General features: G+C 35.3%; 1 protein-coding gene across 2 annotated transcripts; it reads left to right on the plus strand.

Annotated features, from left to right (window-relative positions):
* The first annotated feature begins 13,645 nt into the window (after nucleotides 1-13,645).
* Nucleotides 13,646-18,047, plus strand: LOC103440654 (synaptotagmin-3-like). Of its 2 annotated transcripts, XM_070824851.1 has the most exons (13): nucleotides 13,646-13,738; nucleotides 13,858-13,977; nucleotides 14,557-14,655; nucleotides 14,759-14,809; nucleotides 14,890-15,013; nucleotides 15,277-15,395; nucleotides 15,488-15,589; nucleotides 15,707-15,781; nucleotides 15,917-15,993; nucleotides 16,239-16,485; nucleotides 16,977-17,345; nucleotides 17,512-17,637; nucleotides 17,739-18,047. In XM_070824851.1, exons 2-13 carry the CDS (start codon nucleotides 13,867-13,869, stop codon nucleotides 17,865-17,867), a joined length of 1,629 nt encoding a protein of 542 aa, XP_070680952.1. In that variant the 5' UTR covers nucleotides 13,646-13,738; nucleotides 13,858-13,866; the 3' UTR covers nucleotides 17,868-18,047. The 2 variants fall into 2 exon arrangements, with proteins under 2 accessions (XP_070680952.1, XP_070680953.1); XM_070824852.1 differs by lacking the exons at nucleotides 13,646-13,738; nucleotides 13,858-13,977 and having other exon boundaries at nucleotides 14,557-14,627.
* Nucleotides 18,048-20,470: the final 2,423 nt, after the last annotated feature.

Here is a 20,470-nt window from a genome sequence, read left to right on the forward strand (position 1 = left end):
ATGCTTTGTAGCTCGTAGAAACAAGTAATTTACAATGTAGTCTTTTAGGGTTTTGTAGCCATTTCGGCACTCTCAGTTAATTTAATAATATTCTTATTATTTTGTTAGTCTTGTTCGTTCTACACTTTGATATTCAACTTGGTATCAGAGTAGGTTTGATCCTTCGGGATTTAATATGTTCTTGATAAGTATCCATGCTGTTTGTTTGATATTAGTTTTCAGTATTCGTTTTGAAAAGAAAAAAAATTTTGAATGTTTGCTTGGAACCACTCCCAGATCCCTACATACCCAAAGCCCTGAACCGTACCTGCCATCATTTCCTCATCAGATCACCACCACGCTACCATTGCAACCACCCGCTGCAAATCCGACTAAATCTGCACCTCGCCTGCTTGAACCATCGCGCTACAATCTTCTCGAACCCACTGCTGCATTCTCTATCTTTTGCATCCACCGCCGCTGCACCTCTTGTTGTCCACCGATGTGCTTGTTCTGATTCCCTTCCCAACGATCTGATCACTGACACCGTGATTAGATGAATTCATCACCATCCACCCATGTTGCCGCTGCAATCAAGAACTCTGCTGATCCGTATTCATACCATCACCCATATTCGACTGATCCAGGATTACATGCCCGCTGCTCACCGCATCTGCTTGTTGGCAAACGTGTGACATGTACCACTATGAGTTTGATAGGGGGTGTTGGAATTTAGGATTATTTTATTGTTTGAATTTGGGCTTAGCCCGTTAGTATTAGGGTTTCGTTTCTTACTTATTAGGGTTAGGTTAGTTCTCTATATATATGATGCTTTGTAGCTCGTAGAAACAAGTTATTCACAATGTAGTCTCTTAGGGTTTTGTAGCCGTTTCGGCATTCTCAGTAAGTTTAATAATATTCTTATTATTTTGTTAGTCTTGTTCCTTCTGCACTCTGATATTCAACTTATGCTTGGACAACGACTCAGGGAAGCTTTCTCTTGTTACGAAGTTCACTCGTACAAAAATTCATATCCTTCTTGTCCCGACTTGGGTGCTCTCACTAAGTCAATTCCAAGAAAAGACTAAGACTTCAACCGCAGCTAGGTCTAGAGGGAACTTAAGAGCATTATGTTCATGCATAACTTCCCTACTATTGGATCGTGTTAATATTCTTGGTTTTTTTAATTAATATTCTTGATTATGTTTAATGTGTAATGAGCATTGACAAACCAATCTCAAAGTGCAGATTTTGTTTCTTGGTTATAAAAGCGATTTAATATTGAGGGTTTCAAGCACATAATTTAACACATGGAGTTTCCTTCAATGCTAATGTTTCAGCCTGTAAACCACACCAATCGAAAGAGAATCAGCAATGTTGGTTTGTCCAAAATAATTTCTAATTAAAAATTCACAAAAGCACGGAGATATCAAAGTACATATATTTTGCATTATCCTAGGTATCTCTCCAAGCTAAAAGATTACTTCAGCTTGTACTCACCAAATTTAATATATTTTTCTTGGTCGACAAGGGGCATATGCCTACAAGAAAAAGAAACATTACATAAGAGTATCATGAGGTTACGAAATATATCTGCAACAAGCAACTGACAACAAGAAAGAGAAGCTTGCTAAAAATAGACTGGACTCAAACTGTAGTACAAGTCACAAACCCCAATAAGCCAAATAACTAACAACAATATTCTTTTCACGATAAATATGTCGAATTTCACAAAATCAACTTTAGTGCATAAGAACACGACAATTTAATACCAAACTTCCCAGAGAGTGATTATCTGCTTTAGCATCTAAACCTAATTTAATATTTTGCCAACCCATCAAGCAACATTGTAAACCGAACATGTTATTGTAATATCCGAACACTTGTGACAATATCTAAATATTAAAGTTTTATATTTTCTATCTTTGAAGACAGGTTAAGCTTTTTCTGTTTACTATTGGAAAACACCTTGTCTTGTCCAACCTTTTTTTTTGTTTGGTTTGTTTATCTTGGTGTTGTATGCATTCACTTATGATAGCAAATTTTATTTACCGAAAGATAGAAATCAAGGTTTAGTTGTGCTTAATCCATTGCATTTCGAAGCAGAGCAAATTACGGAGTGAGATCCACTCTGAATTTCAGTATTCAGAGCCCCGTGGACTGGAAGATTTAGATCACCCAATCTTAATCCTACAACTGTTATAAGCCCATCACACTGACTCACTTTACAAAAAACCCAAAAACTTAAATGGTCCGAATCTATTTCTCTGTCTTTTGAACGGTTCAAATCTCTTGATCCACGGACTCTAGACATAGAAATCCGAACTGAATCTCATTCTGCAAATTACCATATGCTCCCAAAACACTTTTAGTAAGTTATTTTGATATCCTAAATAATACATACCCGTTCTATCATTTTTATGAAATATATTTTTGTCTATTTCACTTTGAAGTATGAACAATATCATTTTAAGTTATTAGGAAAATAGACATTGTTATCACACAAGAAAGTTGGGTCTATTTTGGATCACAAGCTTCATCAAAAGGGGAGGACAAGTTGTTCGGATAGGTTGATGGAATGACCGATAACCATAGGGATGCAATTTGGGATGGTCAACCTGAATCCGCTCATGCCAATTTAATTTAAACCCGATCGAGTGGGTTAGAACAAAGTAAAAATCTGTCCAAATCCAACCTGATTATTGATTGGGTTGGGTTAGGTTGATGTTTTGCTCGTCCATGTCAACCCAAATCCGACCCGATTTCTAGCTTGAATTGCGTATGTACATATTAACCATCCCACTTCATATTATATATAAGCTAGATACAAGTTTGGGAGGGCAATACTTGAAGATTGCTGTTTGGTTTTCACTTGAACACTGAATGATTGTGTTGATTTTATGTTTCTTTTGGTTAAAACGTTGGTATTGTCTGTGTAAAATTGAATTTTAAACATTTTTGACGTTATTTGGTTCAAAATTTGAGATTTATCTTATAAAATAATGTGTTACAAGATTGAAATTGATAAAGTTGGGCAAACCCGAACCCAATCCAAGTTTGCCCAAACCCAATTTAAACTCGAACCCGAATAAACTAGCATGAACCCCAAGCCAACCCAAGCCCGAATTAAGAATGTTGAGTTAGGTTTGAGTTGACCATCTAACGCGCCCGAGTTGCACCACTTGATAACCACAATCACAAAAAAATGTGTCTGCATAATTATTAATTTATGATGGAATGTGTTCATAATTATAACAATAAAATAGTGTTCGCTTGAAAGTGTTTTTAAAATAGCTGAAAAGGTTTTTGGTGAAAATATTTTTAGAAACAATCCTTAGTAAAAATGCAATTTCTCTAAAAGTGTTTTCAATTATTTAAAAAAACAATTCCAAACGAACCCATAGCATGTCCTATTAAAAAGATAGCTCTTATTTCTTTTTAGAAGTGTAACATTTTGTTACATAAAATGCTAATTTTCCAACTCCTTTTCGAACCTTTATGCATAAGAATGGACAAAAGGAAATCTCCTTCTATTTTAAAGAAGAATGAAAATTTTTTATTTTACAAATGATTTCGTTAGTAGGTTAAGTTGTTAGCTGTTAGGGGAAAATGAAGATCGGTAGGGATCAAGCCCCCACCAATATGCATAAACATAATTGCTATTTGCTGATGCGATAAAACGCTATTTGCGAAGAATAGAATTTAATTGATATCCAAGATAATTAAATCCAAAGTAAATAAAATACTTAAATGGATAAAAATATCAATAATTATTGCAAGGTCCCTGATTTTATGTAAATGTAATATACATAGGATAACATATTAATCTAATTAAAAGTTTCATTTATTCACAAATAACTAGTTGTCTTGCACAATACTAAAGAGTAGTTTGAACTTTATGGTGATTTATTTATGGACTCCATATCTTTGGATGCAGAGCTCTGAAATAGAGAGGGAAGCTGGATTTGCCTAGCTCGTACTAAAGCTAAAGCTGTGATTTAGAACAGTGTTAATATACAAAAAATTGTATGCGAATTCAAAAAAAATTTGCTTGCTATTTTTACAAATTAATGTACAAATATTATTATTATTATTTTTTTTTTTTTGCGAACTGGAGATTTTCATAACCAAGGCAAAAATCAAGAGTAGAAAGGAAGCCCACAGAGAGGCAAGCAACAGGAAAATAAAGACATAAATAAGGTAATGAAGGAGGGTACACAGGTAAAAGATGCTGCAACAAATGCTAAAACATCGCCCCCTTCACTAGCGATTACAAGAAATTAGGGAGGACAATGTAACCCATCATTGTTCAAAACATGAACCAACGAAGATGGGGATTTGTTAACCCAAGTGGAATCGCTCATCTCCTATTTGTTTTTCGACGCCAACTGGTTCACCGCCATGTTGGCCGATCTTGGAACCCAAGACCAGCAACAAGCCTGAAAAGACTCCCTAAGCCACATGATTTTGACCAATGTAGGAAAGGCCTCCCAGCTGCCAGTTATTGAGGCATCCAACAAGCAAGAAATATTTTTCTTGGAGTCAGACTCAACAATAATCGTTTCCATATTCATCGAACTGGCAAGTTCGTAGCCGTATAAAATTGTTAGTGCCTCCGTCGCTGCAGCACTCGCGCCTTGATCTTCAACTTTCTCGCCGCCACAAACAAGCCATCATCATTTCTTGCTATAACCGCAGCATGCCCATTACCAGTGGCAGCAGCCCAACTTGTCCATCCATATTCAATTTCGTAAAAAGGGAGTAATGAGGAGACGAATGAACCAGCGTAACAGGCACTGACTGCTCTGTCTGAGTGTTCACCGTAGGTCCACGACAGGCCTCCAAAAAAACTCCACCCGTAGTAAAGATTGTCATAAGGACCTGTTGCGATGAAATAACCTTCTGGTTGAAAAGGTAGTTATACCTAGCCTTCCAGATATGCGAACTTCCTTATATTCTAGCAACGGATTTATGCATGCCAATTAAGTGTCGACCCTTAATTAACAAATACAAATAAGTTATCAATCAAATAGTTAAGCCAATTGCATTCACGATTCAAGAGCTCATAACTGGAATTTATCAAATTATATTGCACACATAATCATGGCTTTGAAATCACCCCTAGCCAAGAGGGGTTTAGCCACTCATATTTACAACAAAACGAAAGGAAATGAATTTAAACATTAGAAACAAAAGAAAGAAAACACCTAAATGCTCCAACGATCCAAGTTGGACAGCAAGCACGTCCAAGCACTTTCCTTCCCTTCCTTTGCTATGGCACAAGGTGTTGGTGAGTGTTTGAAGGTTTGTTTGTATGGAGGAATGGATGTGAAGATGAATGGATGTGTTTGGATGAAGGTTGTGTTGAAATGGGAGTGAATGATCTAACCAAGTATGAACTAAATTTATGTTACACACACTTCCTTTTATAGAGGAAGTGCATGGCAATGGAGGGGAACATGAAGTGGTGTAGCAATTGAGTGCAATGATTCAATGTAATGATGCATGAAATCTGAAATGATGGAGGGAACAAGGAATGGTGTAGCAATTGAGTGCAATGAGTGGTGTTTGAAATGATTCAAAGGTGAAAGTGAAGTGATAATGCAAAGCATGAGGATAAAATGGAGTGGTGTTGTAATTGAGTGCAATGATTCAATGTAATGATGCATGAATTTGCAATGATGGAGGGAACAAGGAATGGTGGAGCAATTGAGTGCAATGAGTGGTGTGAAATGATTCAAAGGTGAAAGTGAAGTGATGATGCAAAGCATGGGGGTAAAATGGAGTGGTGTTGCAGCTAGGGAACATGAATGATTGTGCACATGGTAGAGAAAGGAAAGGGAGGTGGAATGATGCAACAAATGAGTCAATGAAGGGAACATGGATGATGATGCACGGCATAGAAATCCAAAGGGAGTGCAATGGTGGTGCACGACAATGATGGAAAGGTGAATGGTGGAGTGACACCCCTTTGTGGCTGAGCTCTTTGTCCTTTTTACATTAATTCTTCTTTCTCTTTAACACATTCCTGGCCTCTTTAGTCTTCAATTTCGTCCATCCACCTTGCTCCATGTATGTGCTATTCATTCCAAGCCCAAAACTGCTCCAAAATGCCCCAAAATGCATCTTATTGCTTCATAAGGCCTATGCACCTACAAACATACGAAAATAGCGTAAAATACATAATTAACTAAGAAATAACAACATAAATGCATGAGAACAAGCTAACTCAGTCACATAAATATGCTCCTACCAATTACATCTCTTAATAGGTAATTAACTCCTAATAGGTAACTACAAGATACTCCTAGATATACTAGGATTTACACAATCACATTCCTAATCCGATAGGACTGCAACAAAAAGTAATATTTTGAAGTAAAGAAATTATAACTCTACATAACTCAAGTTTCAACTAGATTTAACAAAGAAAACATTTAAATTTGCAATTTGCAATAAAAAGAAAACATATATCATCATTCTTATTCAACTTAACAAATAACAAGAAGAAAAAGTACCTATTCAAGCTGTGAAATCCTTTGTTATTTCATCTAAATCAACATTTTCAGCAAGCTTTTTTTTAGGGAATTGTTATTAACACTCCTAAAATCTCATTTGGCACTCCAAACTTTCTATAATTAGAAAGAAAAATACACTTGTGAGGAGTGTATAATGAGATTTTTGGAGTGCTAATAACAATTCCCTTTTTTTAATGTAAACAACTATTGAATCTGCTAGAAACTCACTCTTTATCTTGTTGTGAAGTCTTGTTTTAATAAAATTCATTGCTGAAAAAGCTCGTTTAGTACTTGCTGTAGAAACAAGGAGAGTTAATACAAGTCATATCAATCGAATAATACCTTTAGGACCTCTTCAATAAATGTTGTACTCTCTCTAATTTATCATCATGATCTTTATATATATATATATGAATTGATAGTTCTAAACCTATTCATTAGACAAACGGTTAGACCTAACCAAGGTTCTAAAAAACGATAGGCGCTAGTCTGGAGGCGGGCTGGCGCCTAGCGCCTAGGCAGCTAGGCGGGATCTAGGCGGCCTAAGAGAATTTAGGTAAATTTTTTGTATATCTTGTAAATAAGTGCATATTGACACTTACAAAAAATTAAACTTGTATGAAATTCATGGATAAGATAATAAAAGAGTATCCAACAAGTCCAAAATTTAAAAACACATTAAGCATATATGTCATATAACCATAGTGAGGAGTATTATAAGATGACACATGTACAATAAGTTCACAATTTAAAACCACATAAAATGCAAAATAGGAGAAAAATAAGGAAATATAGTAATGTAGATAGGATTTTTTTTTTAATTTCAAAAAAAAAAAAAAAAAAAAACCTCCTAGCCGCCTAGTGCCTAGCCCGTCTAGGGCCGCCTAGCCTGTCTAGGCGGCCACCTAGAGTCCAGCCGATTTTTCCAACCCATTTCCAAGAAAATGCTTCGGGTAATCACTACTCAGCGCTTAAGCGGCCACCTAGGCCCTTTTTTAGAACATTTGACCTAACAAATTGAACAATAATAACACAATTGTATATATGATAAATTATACCTAACAAATTTTGAATTTTTAAAATTTAAACAATAAACAAATAAACAAGATCAGGAATTAAGAATGAAGTGGTAAAAAAACTTTACAATTGTTGAGAAATCAGCAGACTTTCACGCGTGCAGACTTCAGAGGCTTCTATGCCTTCGAAACAGCCGAAAAGTGTGCAAGGAAACATGTAAGATTGTAAGTAGTTGTTGAAATGAATAAAAATAAAATAATGAAAACTAATAATTACTTACTCCTAAAAAATCTAAAACAGTATGGTTTTGAATAGAATAAAATATTAAAATATTAAAAGTTGATTATTATCTATAGAATCTAGGAATCGTATGGATTTTGAATTGATTAAAATAATGTTAACAATTATATTTTATTCTTTAACAAACTTGTGTGTGTTCATAATGGGTTGGTTGTAACAATTAAAAAAAAAAAACCCAAGTGACTATTATTTTTGAGTGCATTTTTGCTCACCACCATTTAGTGTGGTGTATGCTCACCATCTTATTTATCACCGTTAGATGAGTTTGAATATTGAGATGTGTGTTTATTCACTACACTGATCTCAAAATTCAAACTCATCTAACGATGATAACTAAGATGATAAGCATACATCACACTAAACGGTGGTGAGCAAAAATGCTCTCATTATTTTTAAGCTTAAAGAATTAAAACTTGAGAACTTTAACGAAAAGCACCTGGTACTGTTCACTTTAACGAAAAACCACATTTTTACACTAAAAAGTCAATCCTGGTACTATTCACTTTACCCTTTATTTTGTCCTTATCATTAAAACTCAAAGTTTTCAAACCCTTTTCATTAGTTTTCCTTTAAAACTTCCCCTATGCTAGAGCCCACCTTAGCCTTGTTAGTAGCTCTGCCGTTGATTGGACAAGCAAATGTTAATACATTTTTAGGCTTAATTGGCTTTTTTGGTGTCTAAGAAGGTGTCTTCCGATGAAAGACCCTTATGGAAATGTGTTTGGGACAACTTAAGCTTTAAGAAGAGCTATTTTGAGCCAATTTTGAAGTTGCATTGGGTCCAAAATGTGGCTGTTTTATCCATTGCTAGATTTTCCTTGTCAATTAGGGATTATGTTTCCTAGTTTCTCTTAATTTATTTTATTTATTAGTCTTATTCTCAAAACTTTTCTAAAAAAGGATTTATAATGTAGTAGTATAAATAAAACCTTTGGCCGTCCCTAGTTTTCTTCTTCTGGATGCAATTTGTTAGAGAGGAATTCGGCCACAACTTAGAGATTTCAAACTTTTACATCCAAGGTGTTTTCAATTTTTTTTTTCAATAGAAATTCATTTGATTTTAATTATTAATATCAATATGCATAACTAATCTCGGGCTCATTTGGATGTGCTTTTGAAATGACCAAAAGCGCTTTTAGCAAAAATGTTTTTGGGTTCCAAAAACACTTAAAGTGCTTTCTGCAAGAAGCATCAATTATGTGCTTCTTCCAGGAAGCACTTTAAGTGTTTTTTTTTAGGATTTCCTTACATTTTTACTAAAGATTGGTTCTAAAAACATTTTCACCAAAAGCACTTTCAGTCATTTTAAATACATTCAAACAAGCTCCTCTTTTGCTAGGGTGAGGCCACAAACTATTTTATTTTCCTTCTATTTAATATTACAGATTTTTTTTTCAATTTTTTAATTAAATTCGTTTTTATTAAATTAGGTCATAAATCAATCATTTCAAAACTTTGTTTTTAAATAATTAATTGAGATTTGGTCTAATACGAATTGTTTTAATAATCATTGTGGAGAACGATAACATGTTTCTTTTGCAATTATTTTAAGTGTTTTTAACCATTTTTATGCATGTGGTAAAAATACTATCAACTATAATAAGACAAGCTTATTCATCAACGCTATCCTTTAAGGAAAAAATGGAAGAAGCTTTAGAAAAAGAGAAGAAAAAAATCAAAGTCGTATTCAACTTTCATTTCAAATTTCAGTGTTAGATTTTCCCGCATGCAATATAATAGTACAAAGTCTTCCAAATTTTGAACCTTGTTTCCTTCCTACATATTAATAATCTTGATTTTTTTAAAATTAATATTCTTGATTATCTTTAGTGCGCAATGAGCATTGACAAAACAACCGCAAAGTGTTGAGTTTATTTCTTGGTTGTAGAAGCGCTGTTGTGCGTTTGGAGTTTCCTGTAAAGCAGGGCAATGAGAAGGAGCACATCTACAAAGTTGGTTTGTCCAAAAGAATTTCTAATTAAAATTAAAAAAAAAAAAAGCACGGATAAATCAAAGGTGCATATATTTTAGGGGTGTGCTATCCACACACCTTTTTTTACTTCTCACACACCCTTTGTTAATTTCTGTCCGTTGATTTTCTTTAATTCATTCGATCCGACGGCCGAAAACCAAAAAGGTGTGAGAGAAGTAAAAAAGGATGTGTGGATATCACACCTCATATTTTATTGTTCATTAGCAGTATCCTAGGTATCTCTCCCAACCTAAAAGATTCCTTCAGTTTGTACTCACAGGCATATTCTATTAATTTTTCTTACTAACCAAATTTAATAATTTTTTTGTTTGTTGGCAATGGAGGCATAGGCCCCACCCCTCCCCCCACCAAAAAAAAATTACAGAGGATTATAACAAAGTTACGAAATTTGAACTATATCTACAATTAGTAATCGGCAACAAACATAAATAGCTTATTAAAAAAAAAATGAACCCAAACTACTTGACAAATCTTTCACAATAAATATGTCAAATTTACAAAACTAACTTTAATACATAAGAGCACGATAGTTTAATATTTTGCCAACCCATCAAGCAATACTGTAAGCATAACACATTAAAAATATTATTATTTTTTGTTGGATATGTAATATTCGAACACTTGAAAAGAAGCTTCAAGTATTAAAGTTTTATATTTTGTATCCTCGAAGACATGTCATTGTGTTATATTATTATTTAGCTGAAAAATCTAATGGAAAACACCTTGACTAGTCCTACCTTTTTTTTGTTTGTTGATTTTTCTTGGTGTTGTATGTATTCACTTATTATATCAATTTTTTTGTTTTCACGATAGATAGGAATCTAGGTTAGTGGTACTTAATCCCTTGTATTTCGAAGTAGAGCAAATTACAAAGTGAGATCCACATTGGATCTTTGTGTTCGGAGCATGCGGATCTAGAGATTTGGACCACTTAATTTTTTTTTGTTAAAAGATATGTAATATTCAAACACTTACAAAGGAGCTCCAAATATTAAAGTTTTAAATTTGGTATCCTCGCAGACATATCAAGCTTTTTTTGTTTTACTATTATTTAGTTGAAAAACCTAATGGAAAACACCTTGTCTAGTCCTACATTTTTTTTTGTTGGTTTTTCTTGGTGTTGTATGTATTCACTTATGATATCAATTTTTATTTTCCTGAAAGATAGAAATCACAAGTTTAGTTGTACTTAATCCATTGCATTTCAAAGTAAAGCAAATTACAGATTGAGATCCCAATTTGGATCTTTGTGTCCGGAGTTTGCGGACCGAATGATCTAGACAATTCAATTTGTTGTTGTTGAAAGATATGTAATATTCGAAAACTTAGAAAGAAGCTCCAAACATTAAAGTTCTATGTTTTGTATCCTTGCAGATAGATCAAGCCTTTCGTGTTTTATTATAATTTATTTGAAAAACTGAATAAAAATACCTTGTCTAGTCCTAATTTTTTGTGATTTTGTATGTATTCACTTATGATATCAATTTTTAATTTCCCGAAAGATAGAAAATATAGGTTAGTTGTACTTAATCCCTTGCATTTCGAAGTATAGCAAATTACAATATGCTCCAAAAACACTTGTATTTAGTTGTTTTGATATCCTAAATAATACATACCTGTTCTATCATTTTTATGAAATATATTTTTGTCTATTTCTCTTTGAAGTATGAACAATATCCTTTTAAGTTATTAAGAAACCAGACATTATTATTACAACAAAAGTTGGGTCTATTTTCCGGCCACAAGCTTCAATAAAATAGAATAAGATTTATTCTGATATTTTGTGTTAGGAGCTTGCAAAGCTAGAAATTTATATTGTTCAAGAGAGAGAAAGAGAACCCAGTCGTTCAAAATTTTGAGTTTTTGTTGTCACATCTCGGGCAGGGCCCCCACCACATTCCAGGCTCGACTCCACCGTAGCACGATATTGTCTGCTTTGGGCCCCGACCACGCCTTCACGGTTTTGTTTCTGGGAACTCACACGAGAACTTCTCAGTGGGTCACCCATCTTGAAATTGCTCTTGCGCGAACTTGCTTAACTTCGGAGTTCCTATGGAACCCGAAATTAGTGAACTCCCAAAAGGTCTCGTGTTAGGTAAATATGAGAATATACATATAAGGCTTACAGGATTCTTATCATTGGGCGATGTGAGATTTTACAATCCACCCATCTTAGGGCCCCGACGTTCTCGTCGGCACACTTCTGGTCAGGGATTGGCTCTGATACCAAATTGTCACATCCGGCCTGGGCCCCCACCATATCCCGGGCTCGACTCCACCGTAGCACGATATTATCCGCTTTGGGCCCCGACCAGGCTCTCACGGTTTTGTTTTTGTTAACTCACATGAGAACTTCCCAATAGGTCACCTATCTTGGGATTGCTTTCGCGCGAACTCGCTTAACTTCGGAGTTCTTATAGAACCTGAAGCCAATGAGCTCCCAAAAACCCTCGTACTAGCTAGAAATGAGAATATACATATAAGGCTTACATGATCCTCACCCCTGGGTGATGTGAGATCTTACAATCCACCCCTTTTAGGGGTTTGATGTCCTCGTTGGCACACTTTTGGCCATGGATTGACTCTGATACCAAATTGTCACATCCTAGTCCGGGTGCCCACCACATCTCATGCTTGACTCCACCGTAACACTATATTGTCTGCTTTGGACCCTGACCATGTCCCTCACAATTTTGTTTCTAGGAACTCACACGAGAATTTCCCAGTGGGTCACCCATCCTGGGATTGCTCTCACGTGAACTTGCTTAACTTCGGAGTTTCTATGGAACCCGAAGTCAGTGAGCTCCCAAAAGGCCTCGTGTTAGGTAGAAATGAGAATATACATATAAGACTTACATGATCCTCACTCCTAGGCGATGTGGAATCTTACATTTGTGAACTGGAGTAGTGAAATGGACAAATTAAAACTATAAAATTAAAACTGAATGATTTGAATCTCTCAGTGTGTAGACTTCAAACATAGAAATCTAAAGTGAATCTCAATATCATCAAAACGAGGACAAGTTGTTGATAGGTTGATGGAATTACAGATAAGCACAAACAAAGAAAATGTGTTTGCATTATTGTTTATTTCTGATGGGATGTGTTCATAAGTATTTATAACAATGACGAAGCATGCCTGCTAAAAAGATAGCTCTTATTTCTTTTTCAGAAGTTGTAACATTTATTACACAAAATGCTAATTTTTCAGAATGGACAAGAAGAAAATCTCCTTTTATTAATTTTTTTTTCTGTCAAAAAAGCACTTTTTATTGTTAAAGAAGAATGAAATTATTTTTTTTGATAAATTATTAATGAGTTAAATTGTTAGTTATCAGAAGACAGGAATTAGTAGGGATCAAACCCCACATGAGGATGATAGACATAATTACTTTTCATTACTATGATAAAGCGTTGCGAAGAATCAAATTTAATTAATATCCAAGAGAATTAAATTTATTATTGTAAATAAAATGCTTAAATGGATTAAAATCTCGATAATTATTGCAAGATCCCTGATTTATTGTAAATGTAATATACATAGGAACATATTACTCTAAGTAAAAGATGCATTTATTCACACATAATTAGTTGTCTTATTTTTTGCGTGGGTTTGAACATCGTTGGCTCCTAATCTAACATCTAATCTAGTCAAATCTATTGTTTGATAAAAAATAAAAATTAAAAAAAAATTAAAAAGGAATTATTGAATTTGTAGACAAATTATGAATTGGCCATTGTGGGCAAAAATGTCATTTCAACACTGAGAGAACGTAAAGCAAAGCAAAAACATGTTTAAGTCAGGACTTACACGTAGTGACCACTGAGAGGCGCTGATGATCAGCCAAATGGCCGTTTCCTTCGAGGCAAATCAAAGAAACAAAACAAATTCAGAGTTTCAAACGTTGAAGAAGCAGAAGAAACTGTTTCGGTACCTACCCTCCCAAGTTAATTCTCAACTTCAAAAACAACCGATCGCCTTTAAATCTTATTGTAAATTAAATTTGAGTTTATTGCTCTTCTTTTTGTTCTGCGTCTTCTTGGAAGTAGAGAAGAAAAATGGGAATTTTAAGCACCTTCTTTGGAATTGTCGGCTTTGGCATTGGAAGTCTGGTGGGACTCTTGGTGGGTTTCTATCTCTTCATCTATTCAGAGCCTGAGGAAGTGAAGGTAAAATCTTTCATTATTTGAAGCTTTTGATTTCTGGGTTTTTGAGATGGTGCAAGAATCTTTCAGTGGAAAAAGTCCTCGTGGTTTTTTTGTTGTTCATGGTGTTTGCTTAATGAATGGGGTATTTTGTGTTCAGAGAGATTTTGGATTAAACAATTGGTTAAACTTGCCAGTCTTGCATGTAGTTGATTGCATTCAATATCACCTGCGTCTCATATGAATTTCTGAATTTCAGAAGAAACAGGGAATCCGCAAATTCCAGTTTTTAAGTTATTTTTGAATTTTGAGCTTTATGGCTTCAATTAGTTGAGAGAAAAGTTTATGCTGATTCAAAAGCAAAGTAATTGGTTTTCCTTTTACCCTTCTGTTTCTTGACTGCAATCAATATGCCGGCTGCATTCGGTTGCCCCTGAATCTCTTGTTAGGAATCACGTGAAGTTTTCATCTTTCATGTCACTAATTAAATTAATTTCACCTCCCCTGCTTTCCCCTCTTGAGTCTATAAACATCAAACACTGCTAAACAAAAGTACCGTGAAGTGTTACGTACGTATAGTGCTCAACCTACTTAATGTTGCAGGATCCAGTTATCAGGCCGCTGCATGAATTAGATTCTAGCACTTTGCAAGGTCTTCTACCTGAAATACCAATGTGGGTTAAATTTTCCTATTTTGAACGAGTTAGTATCTCCTCTTAATCTTATTACAATGAGCTTTTGCCCTTTCTTTCTCTTGTTGCTGCTAACTCTTCACCTCTATGCTCGTTATATGCATCCTGTGCAGGTAGACTGGCTAAACAAGTTTCTCTTGGACATTTGGCCTTACCTTGACAAGGTGATAATCTAGTTAACAGTTCTTTTTTTTTTTTTTTTTTTTTACACTGCTTTTTGAGACTCGGTTTATTTATTGCGCAGGCACTTTGTTGTACAATAAGAAACACGGCAGAGCCTATCTTCGCAGAGTACATTGGGAAGTATCGCATTGAGGCAATTGAATTTGACAAGTTAAGTCTTGGAAGTCTGCCACCCATAATCTATGGTTAGTCTACTCACTTTCATATCCTAATCATGAATACTTGTTACTTTTCGAGAACAAAAGGCATTTTGGTTGCCTTATATAGCACTTATTAATCCTCTTAGTTAAATTTTAAATGCAATGAATCTTCAGAAGTTTAGGGCACCACTTTCATCGATGGCATTACATATACAAATCATGGATAAAATTCAAAAAGAATTTTCGTTTATGCATTAATCCTTCTGGATTTACTACTATATAATTTGGTTTTTTTTTTAATCTTTCAGGTCTAAAAGTTTATGAGACTAATGAGAATGAATTAATCATAGAACCGGCATTTAGATGGGCTGGCAATCCCAACATAGTTGTGGTTTTAAAGTTGTTGTCTCTAAGAATTACGGTTCAGGTAAAAGAAATCCTTCAAGAGAAGAACTGTTCATTTTTATTATGATATGCTTGATTCATTCTGTTCAGAATACTGATTGTTGTTATTATCAGTTAGTGGATTTGCAAGTATTTGCAGCACCACGGGTTACTCTGAAACCTCTTGTGCCGACGTTTCCATGTTTTGCAAGCATTGTCGTGTCTTTATTGGAGAAGGTCCAATAAGAGCAAACTTTTCTTTTCATCTTTTTCCCTTTTTATTTTAGATTGCATATTTCTTGACTGGTTTAGATAGCCTACGTTTAAACCATGATTTTCTCCCATTATCTGCAGCCACATGTTGATTTTGGAATCAAAATATTGGGTGGGGACATCATGGCCATACCAGGCCTCTATCGGTTTGTTCAGGTGCTTCACCAGTAATCCTTTTCTGGGTAGGATTGTGATTATACATTAGCTGAGTTTTGGATAGCTGTTTAGATGATTTATGTTTGCTCAGATGTTGGTTTGATTTGCTTTAACTAATCGTCTACGTGTTTGCAGGAGACCATTAAAAACCAAGTTGCAAGCCTCTACCTATGGCCTCGAACACTGGAAATACCTGTTCTTGATGCTTCAATGTGAGTATTTATGAGATGGCATGGCTGGCCTTGACACATCTAGCTCAGTCTTTCACCTTAAATTTTTTTAGTTCTACATATTATTTTACTTATATCTATTTTAATCCATGAATCAATCATCTTGAACAAGGCTTCGCAGACATGGAGCCATCACAAGATGACCGGAATGGATTTACTTCTATCAATGATCTATCAAATATACTTTTTGTTTCACAAAAATGATATTCCTTTAAATCTTTTAACAGAGTGGCCAAGAAGCCTGTAGGGATACTTCATGTGAAGGTCGTCCGAGCACTGAAACTTTTGAAGATGGACATCTTGGGAAGTTCCGATCCTTACGTCAAACTAAACCTTACTGAAGATAAGTTGCCCACAAAGCAAACCACTGTCAAGATGAATAAGTTGAATCCTGAGTGGAATGAGAAGTTCAGACTTATTGTGAAAGACCCCCAAACTCAAGCTCTCGAGTTGCAACTCTATGATTGGGACAAGGTTTTCCCCTCGCATTTTCTTTTGGCTCAAATACTACATAATAATATTCTGATATTTCATCCATTTGATTTTGTTATTTTCTGCAATAATGCGAACCCTTGTTAGCATTGACCTCTGCTGATGTAGCCGTATGTCCTTTTAGAAAAGGGATGTCTTGTTCATATGTCAGTATAGGTTCTCAAGCCCTTTCGGTCTCAAGCGTGTGTGTTTGAAAGCATATTCATGGAACAATAACTTGGAATATCATCAGAGTTCATTATACTTGTTCTTGCAAAGTTGGTCTTTATTAAGCTTCTACCAATTTCTACTGAATAAGAGTAAAATCATTATCTTTTCTCTATTAGTCATTAGTACTTAAATGGTGTCTCCATAAGTTACTCTTAAATCTGCTCTGAGTCTGAGGTAAGATTTAGACGAAAGATTTTGTTTGTTAATTTCTGAATTTGTGAACAAGGTGCAGTTTCAGTTTTGATCATTTTTTGTGTTGACAGGTTGGCAGACATGACAAATTGGGAATGCAGTTAGTTCCTCTGAAAGTGCTAACGCCCGGTGCGACAAAGGAATTTGTGCTAGATTTGGTCAAGAACACAAATATCAATGATCCTCAAAACAAGAAGCGTAGGGGGCAAGTTATAGTGGAGCTTGCTTTTGTTCCTTTCAAATCAGAAAGCAGTAAGCATAATGGAACTAGTAATGGATATGGGAAAAGCGAAAGTGGAAAGTCATTAGAGAGTGATGAGTCCCTCAGCGGAGCTGGTGTACTATCCATTTTGATCCAGGGAGCTGAGGACGTAGAAGGGGAGCATCACAGCAATCCTTATGCTTTGCTTTGCTTTAGAGGAGAAGTAAAGAAAACTAAGGTGAACTTTCACTTTGATTACTTTCAGCTCCTTTTTAACTTGAACAACATCTTGTGAACGTAGATTTCTTGTGGTTCCAAAACACGGATTTGAAAAATCTCGTAAGCATTCTCATGGTTCCAGTTACCCATTTTCTTTACTTACGGTACTTCTATTTTGTTGGCAGATGATAAGAAAATCCCGCAATCCACTTTGGAATGAAGATTTCCAATTTATGCTTGATGAGCCTCCTTTGCATGACAAGATTCGTATCGAGCTCAAGAGCAAAAGCAGAGCCCTAATCCGAGCAAAGGTATGAAAAATACCATTGTTCCCTTATATTTATAAATGCCATAATCTTCTCCACATGCTTTACAATGCTCAGATTCCTCTGTATCATCTCCTCATGCGTAGGAATCACTAGGATACGTGGAAATTAATCTTGCCGATGTGGTACACAACGGACGCATCAATGAAAAGTTCCATTTGATTGACTCCCACAATGGAAGGATACATGCAGAGCTAAGTTGGACAAAGGCCTGAAAACATGGGATTAGAAAACAATGCGTTGCAAGTAATCTCACGTCTCGACTGACATTTCCAATTTGTTCCGACCGATGATTACGTGATTAAATGGAAGGAAGAGAAGAGGAGAGGGAGAGAGAGTTTTGAATCTGTACATTGTTTTGATCTTTCAATCGTTATAGTAAATAGGGTTTAACATTTCTGTTTTCATCCCAATAATTTTGAAGTAGATTTGGGTGGTTTTGCTTTGGGTTAGAGTGGGCTGGAAGAGTACTCTTTAAAATCAAAGTCCAATTTCAATTGTGCTAGCTAGACCAGGCTAGTTGCTAAGGGGTTGAGGCTTGGGTTAAACCCTCTGCAAGCTTTAGGCCAGACCAAGTCCAAGTCACATTTTCTATTTTCTTTGGTTTAACCACTTCGTGCCTTCTAATTCGAGTTGTGGGATCCACGCGCGTGCGTGACGTAAATTAATATAAGTTTTGTTATTTGGATGGCAGGGAGTGTGGGATAAACGTGGATGACAACACCGATAGATTTTCAAAGTGAGAGACCAAACCAATCAGTTTCGAAAAAGTCAGGGATTATATGCGAGAAGAAAACCACTTCTATTGATTCTACGATACGAAAAGGACATGTTAACAAATTAAAGGCGAAGAAGAAGAAAAATTGATTATAGAGTCTGATTCTTATATATTAACAAAAAAAAAAATAATAATAATACATATTGGCAAGACGGTTACATAACCAAAATACTACATCTTCTCGAGATTTGATTCTTCTACTAAGTTACAAGATGCATTTATAAAGATTGAATTCTAGACAAACAAGATGCAATGGTAAATTCTTAAGACGTAGGTACTAAAAATACCACAACATAAAAATAAATAAATAAAAAATAAAAATAAAAAAACCAAATTACTAAGCTCTAACTTTTCTAGCAAAACTTCCCTACAATTGGGGCGATAATGAAGGTATTCTAAAGCTAAGCATCTCTTGTCAGTAAGAAAATTAAGACATATCTACTGCATGATAGGTTTAGATTACCGACGCCGAGAATTCACAATAAGTATATATAGCTCAAGTTGAGCATGTAATATGCATGTCTAGTGGCAAACTTTGTATATATTGATGCCTTTTATATATGAGCTATGCAAAATGAAAATACTGTTCTGTAATTTCATAACTGAGACGAAATAAGCCACTTTTTGGAGATGAAATGAAAATATTGATGTTCAAGGCAAAGGTAGATGGTCCCTCGCACAGCTCCTTAAGGGTGAATGACACTTTGGGTGCGGTTGTCGGGCTCTTGCGGCTTGGTATGCTACAAAGAGAGTTCACAGTTAGTTTGAAGGACTTGGATTCTCTGCCCTCCCAATTCGGTGCCCTCCCCGTGCCCTCCTGTTTGTGTGGTCACGGTTAAGCCACGTCAATATTTTATATTACTATTTTTTTTTTGTCTTATTATTTTTTATAAAAAACAATATAAAATGTTAGCATGGATTAACCGTGACCACACAAAACAGGAGGGCACAAGGAGGGCACCGAAATGGGAGGGCAGAGAATCCAAGTCCTAGTTTGAAAGGTGCCTTTGTGGGGCCTTAGATGTAGGCCTTGAGGCCTTAGATGTAGGTCTTGAGGCTCGCAATCAAAACTAACGAAGTGCTAGACGTGCCACTATTAGCTCAGTATAACAAATGTTGAAATAGATGTGTTTTGAGTGATTACTTATGCCCCAAGTTACTTAAACTTCTTTTTGTCAAAGAATTGTCACAGATGGGTTAAGTTTGCATTATTTTTTTTTTCTTATCATGTAAACAAGGACCTTTAGTTCATAATGTTGTATGTTCGAAACGAAGAGAGTTCAGAGCTCTTTAGACCATTTCCTCATATCCAGTTCGTTCTTAATGAAAGCAGGTTTATTAAGTTAACCATATCTTGATGTAAATGGGACTCTTAGGTGGAAAACAAATGGAAATAACTTTGAATACAAGCTTAAAAGTACATTTAGACGATAAATCTATTAAGCTAAAGTACAAACAAAAGGACTCGAGCAAGATTTCACCTTGTCGAGCAATGTTGAACTTGTTGCAGCCACTTCTCATTGTGTTTACAGAGGTTGTACTCTAAAAATGGATGAATGGTAAATAGGTTTTACACAAAGGAATCAATACTACAACACTAGGGAGGGTAGTAGAGCTTTTACACTAGACATAAGATAGCTTTTCTAAGGACACTAATGCTAAAATGACTGAATCTAGGTTGGTTTTAGCTTTCTGGATGCAAATCTAGCTTGAGAGCAAAGTTTGTATGTTGTTTTTTTGATTGGTTGAGTATCCTTGTCTTTGTTGTCTTTTTCTCCTTTTATAGGCGATTTGGCCCGACTGTTTGGGCTTTATTCTTGGCTGAGGGCTCTCAAGGGCAATGAGTCATCATGTAATATGCCATCAGAAAGTGCTTTTTGGCTGGTAATGAGCTGGTCTCTATTAGTTGTCACTTCAGTCATAGGCACATGTTGAGAAGGCTTCAGTTTGTCTCTGGGCTTCAATGTTGAGCTTCAGGTAACTTCAATTTGTTTTGGCGCCTTTAGGTTTTTCTTTATGCAAAGCCCAATATTTAAATAT

The sequence above is a fragment of the Malus domestica genome, chromosome 07 (genome assembly GCF_042453785.1).
Source record: "Malus domestica chromosome 07, GDT2T_hap1".
NCBI classification, from domain to species: Eukaryota; Viridiplantae; Streptophyta; class Magnoliopsida; order Rosales; family Rosaceae; genus Malus; species Malus domestica.

Excerpts from the sequence above, each read along its gene's own strand:
- LOC103440654 (XM_070824851.1), top strand. The coding sequence starts at position 13,867 with ATGGGAATTTTAAGCACCTTCTTTGGAATTGTCGGCTTTGGCATTGGA. Across the intron at positions 13,978-14,556 it reads CAGAGCCTGAGGAAGTGAAG|GATCCAGTTATCAGGCCGCT; the intron begins GTAAAATCTTTC and ends TTAATGTTGCAG. Across the intron at positions 15,396-15,487 it reads CTCTAAGAATTACGGTTCAG|TTAGTGGATTTGCAAGTATT; the intron begins GTAAAAGAAATC and ends TGTTATTATCAG.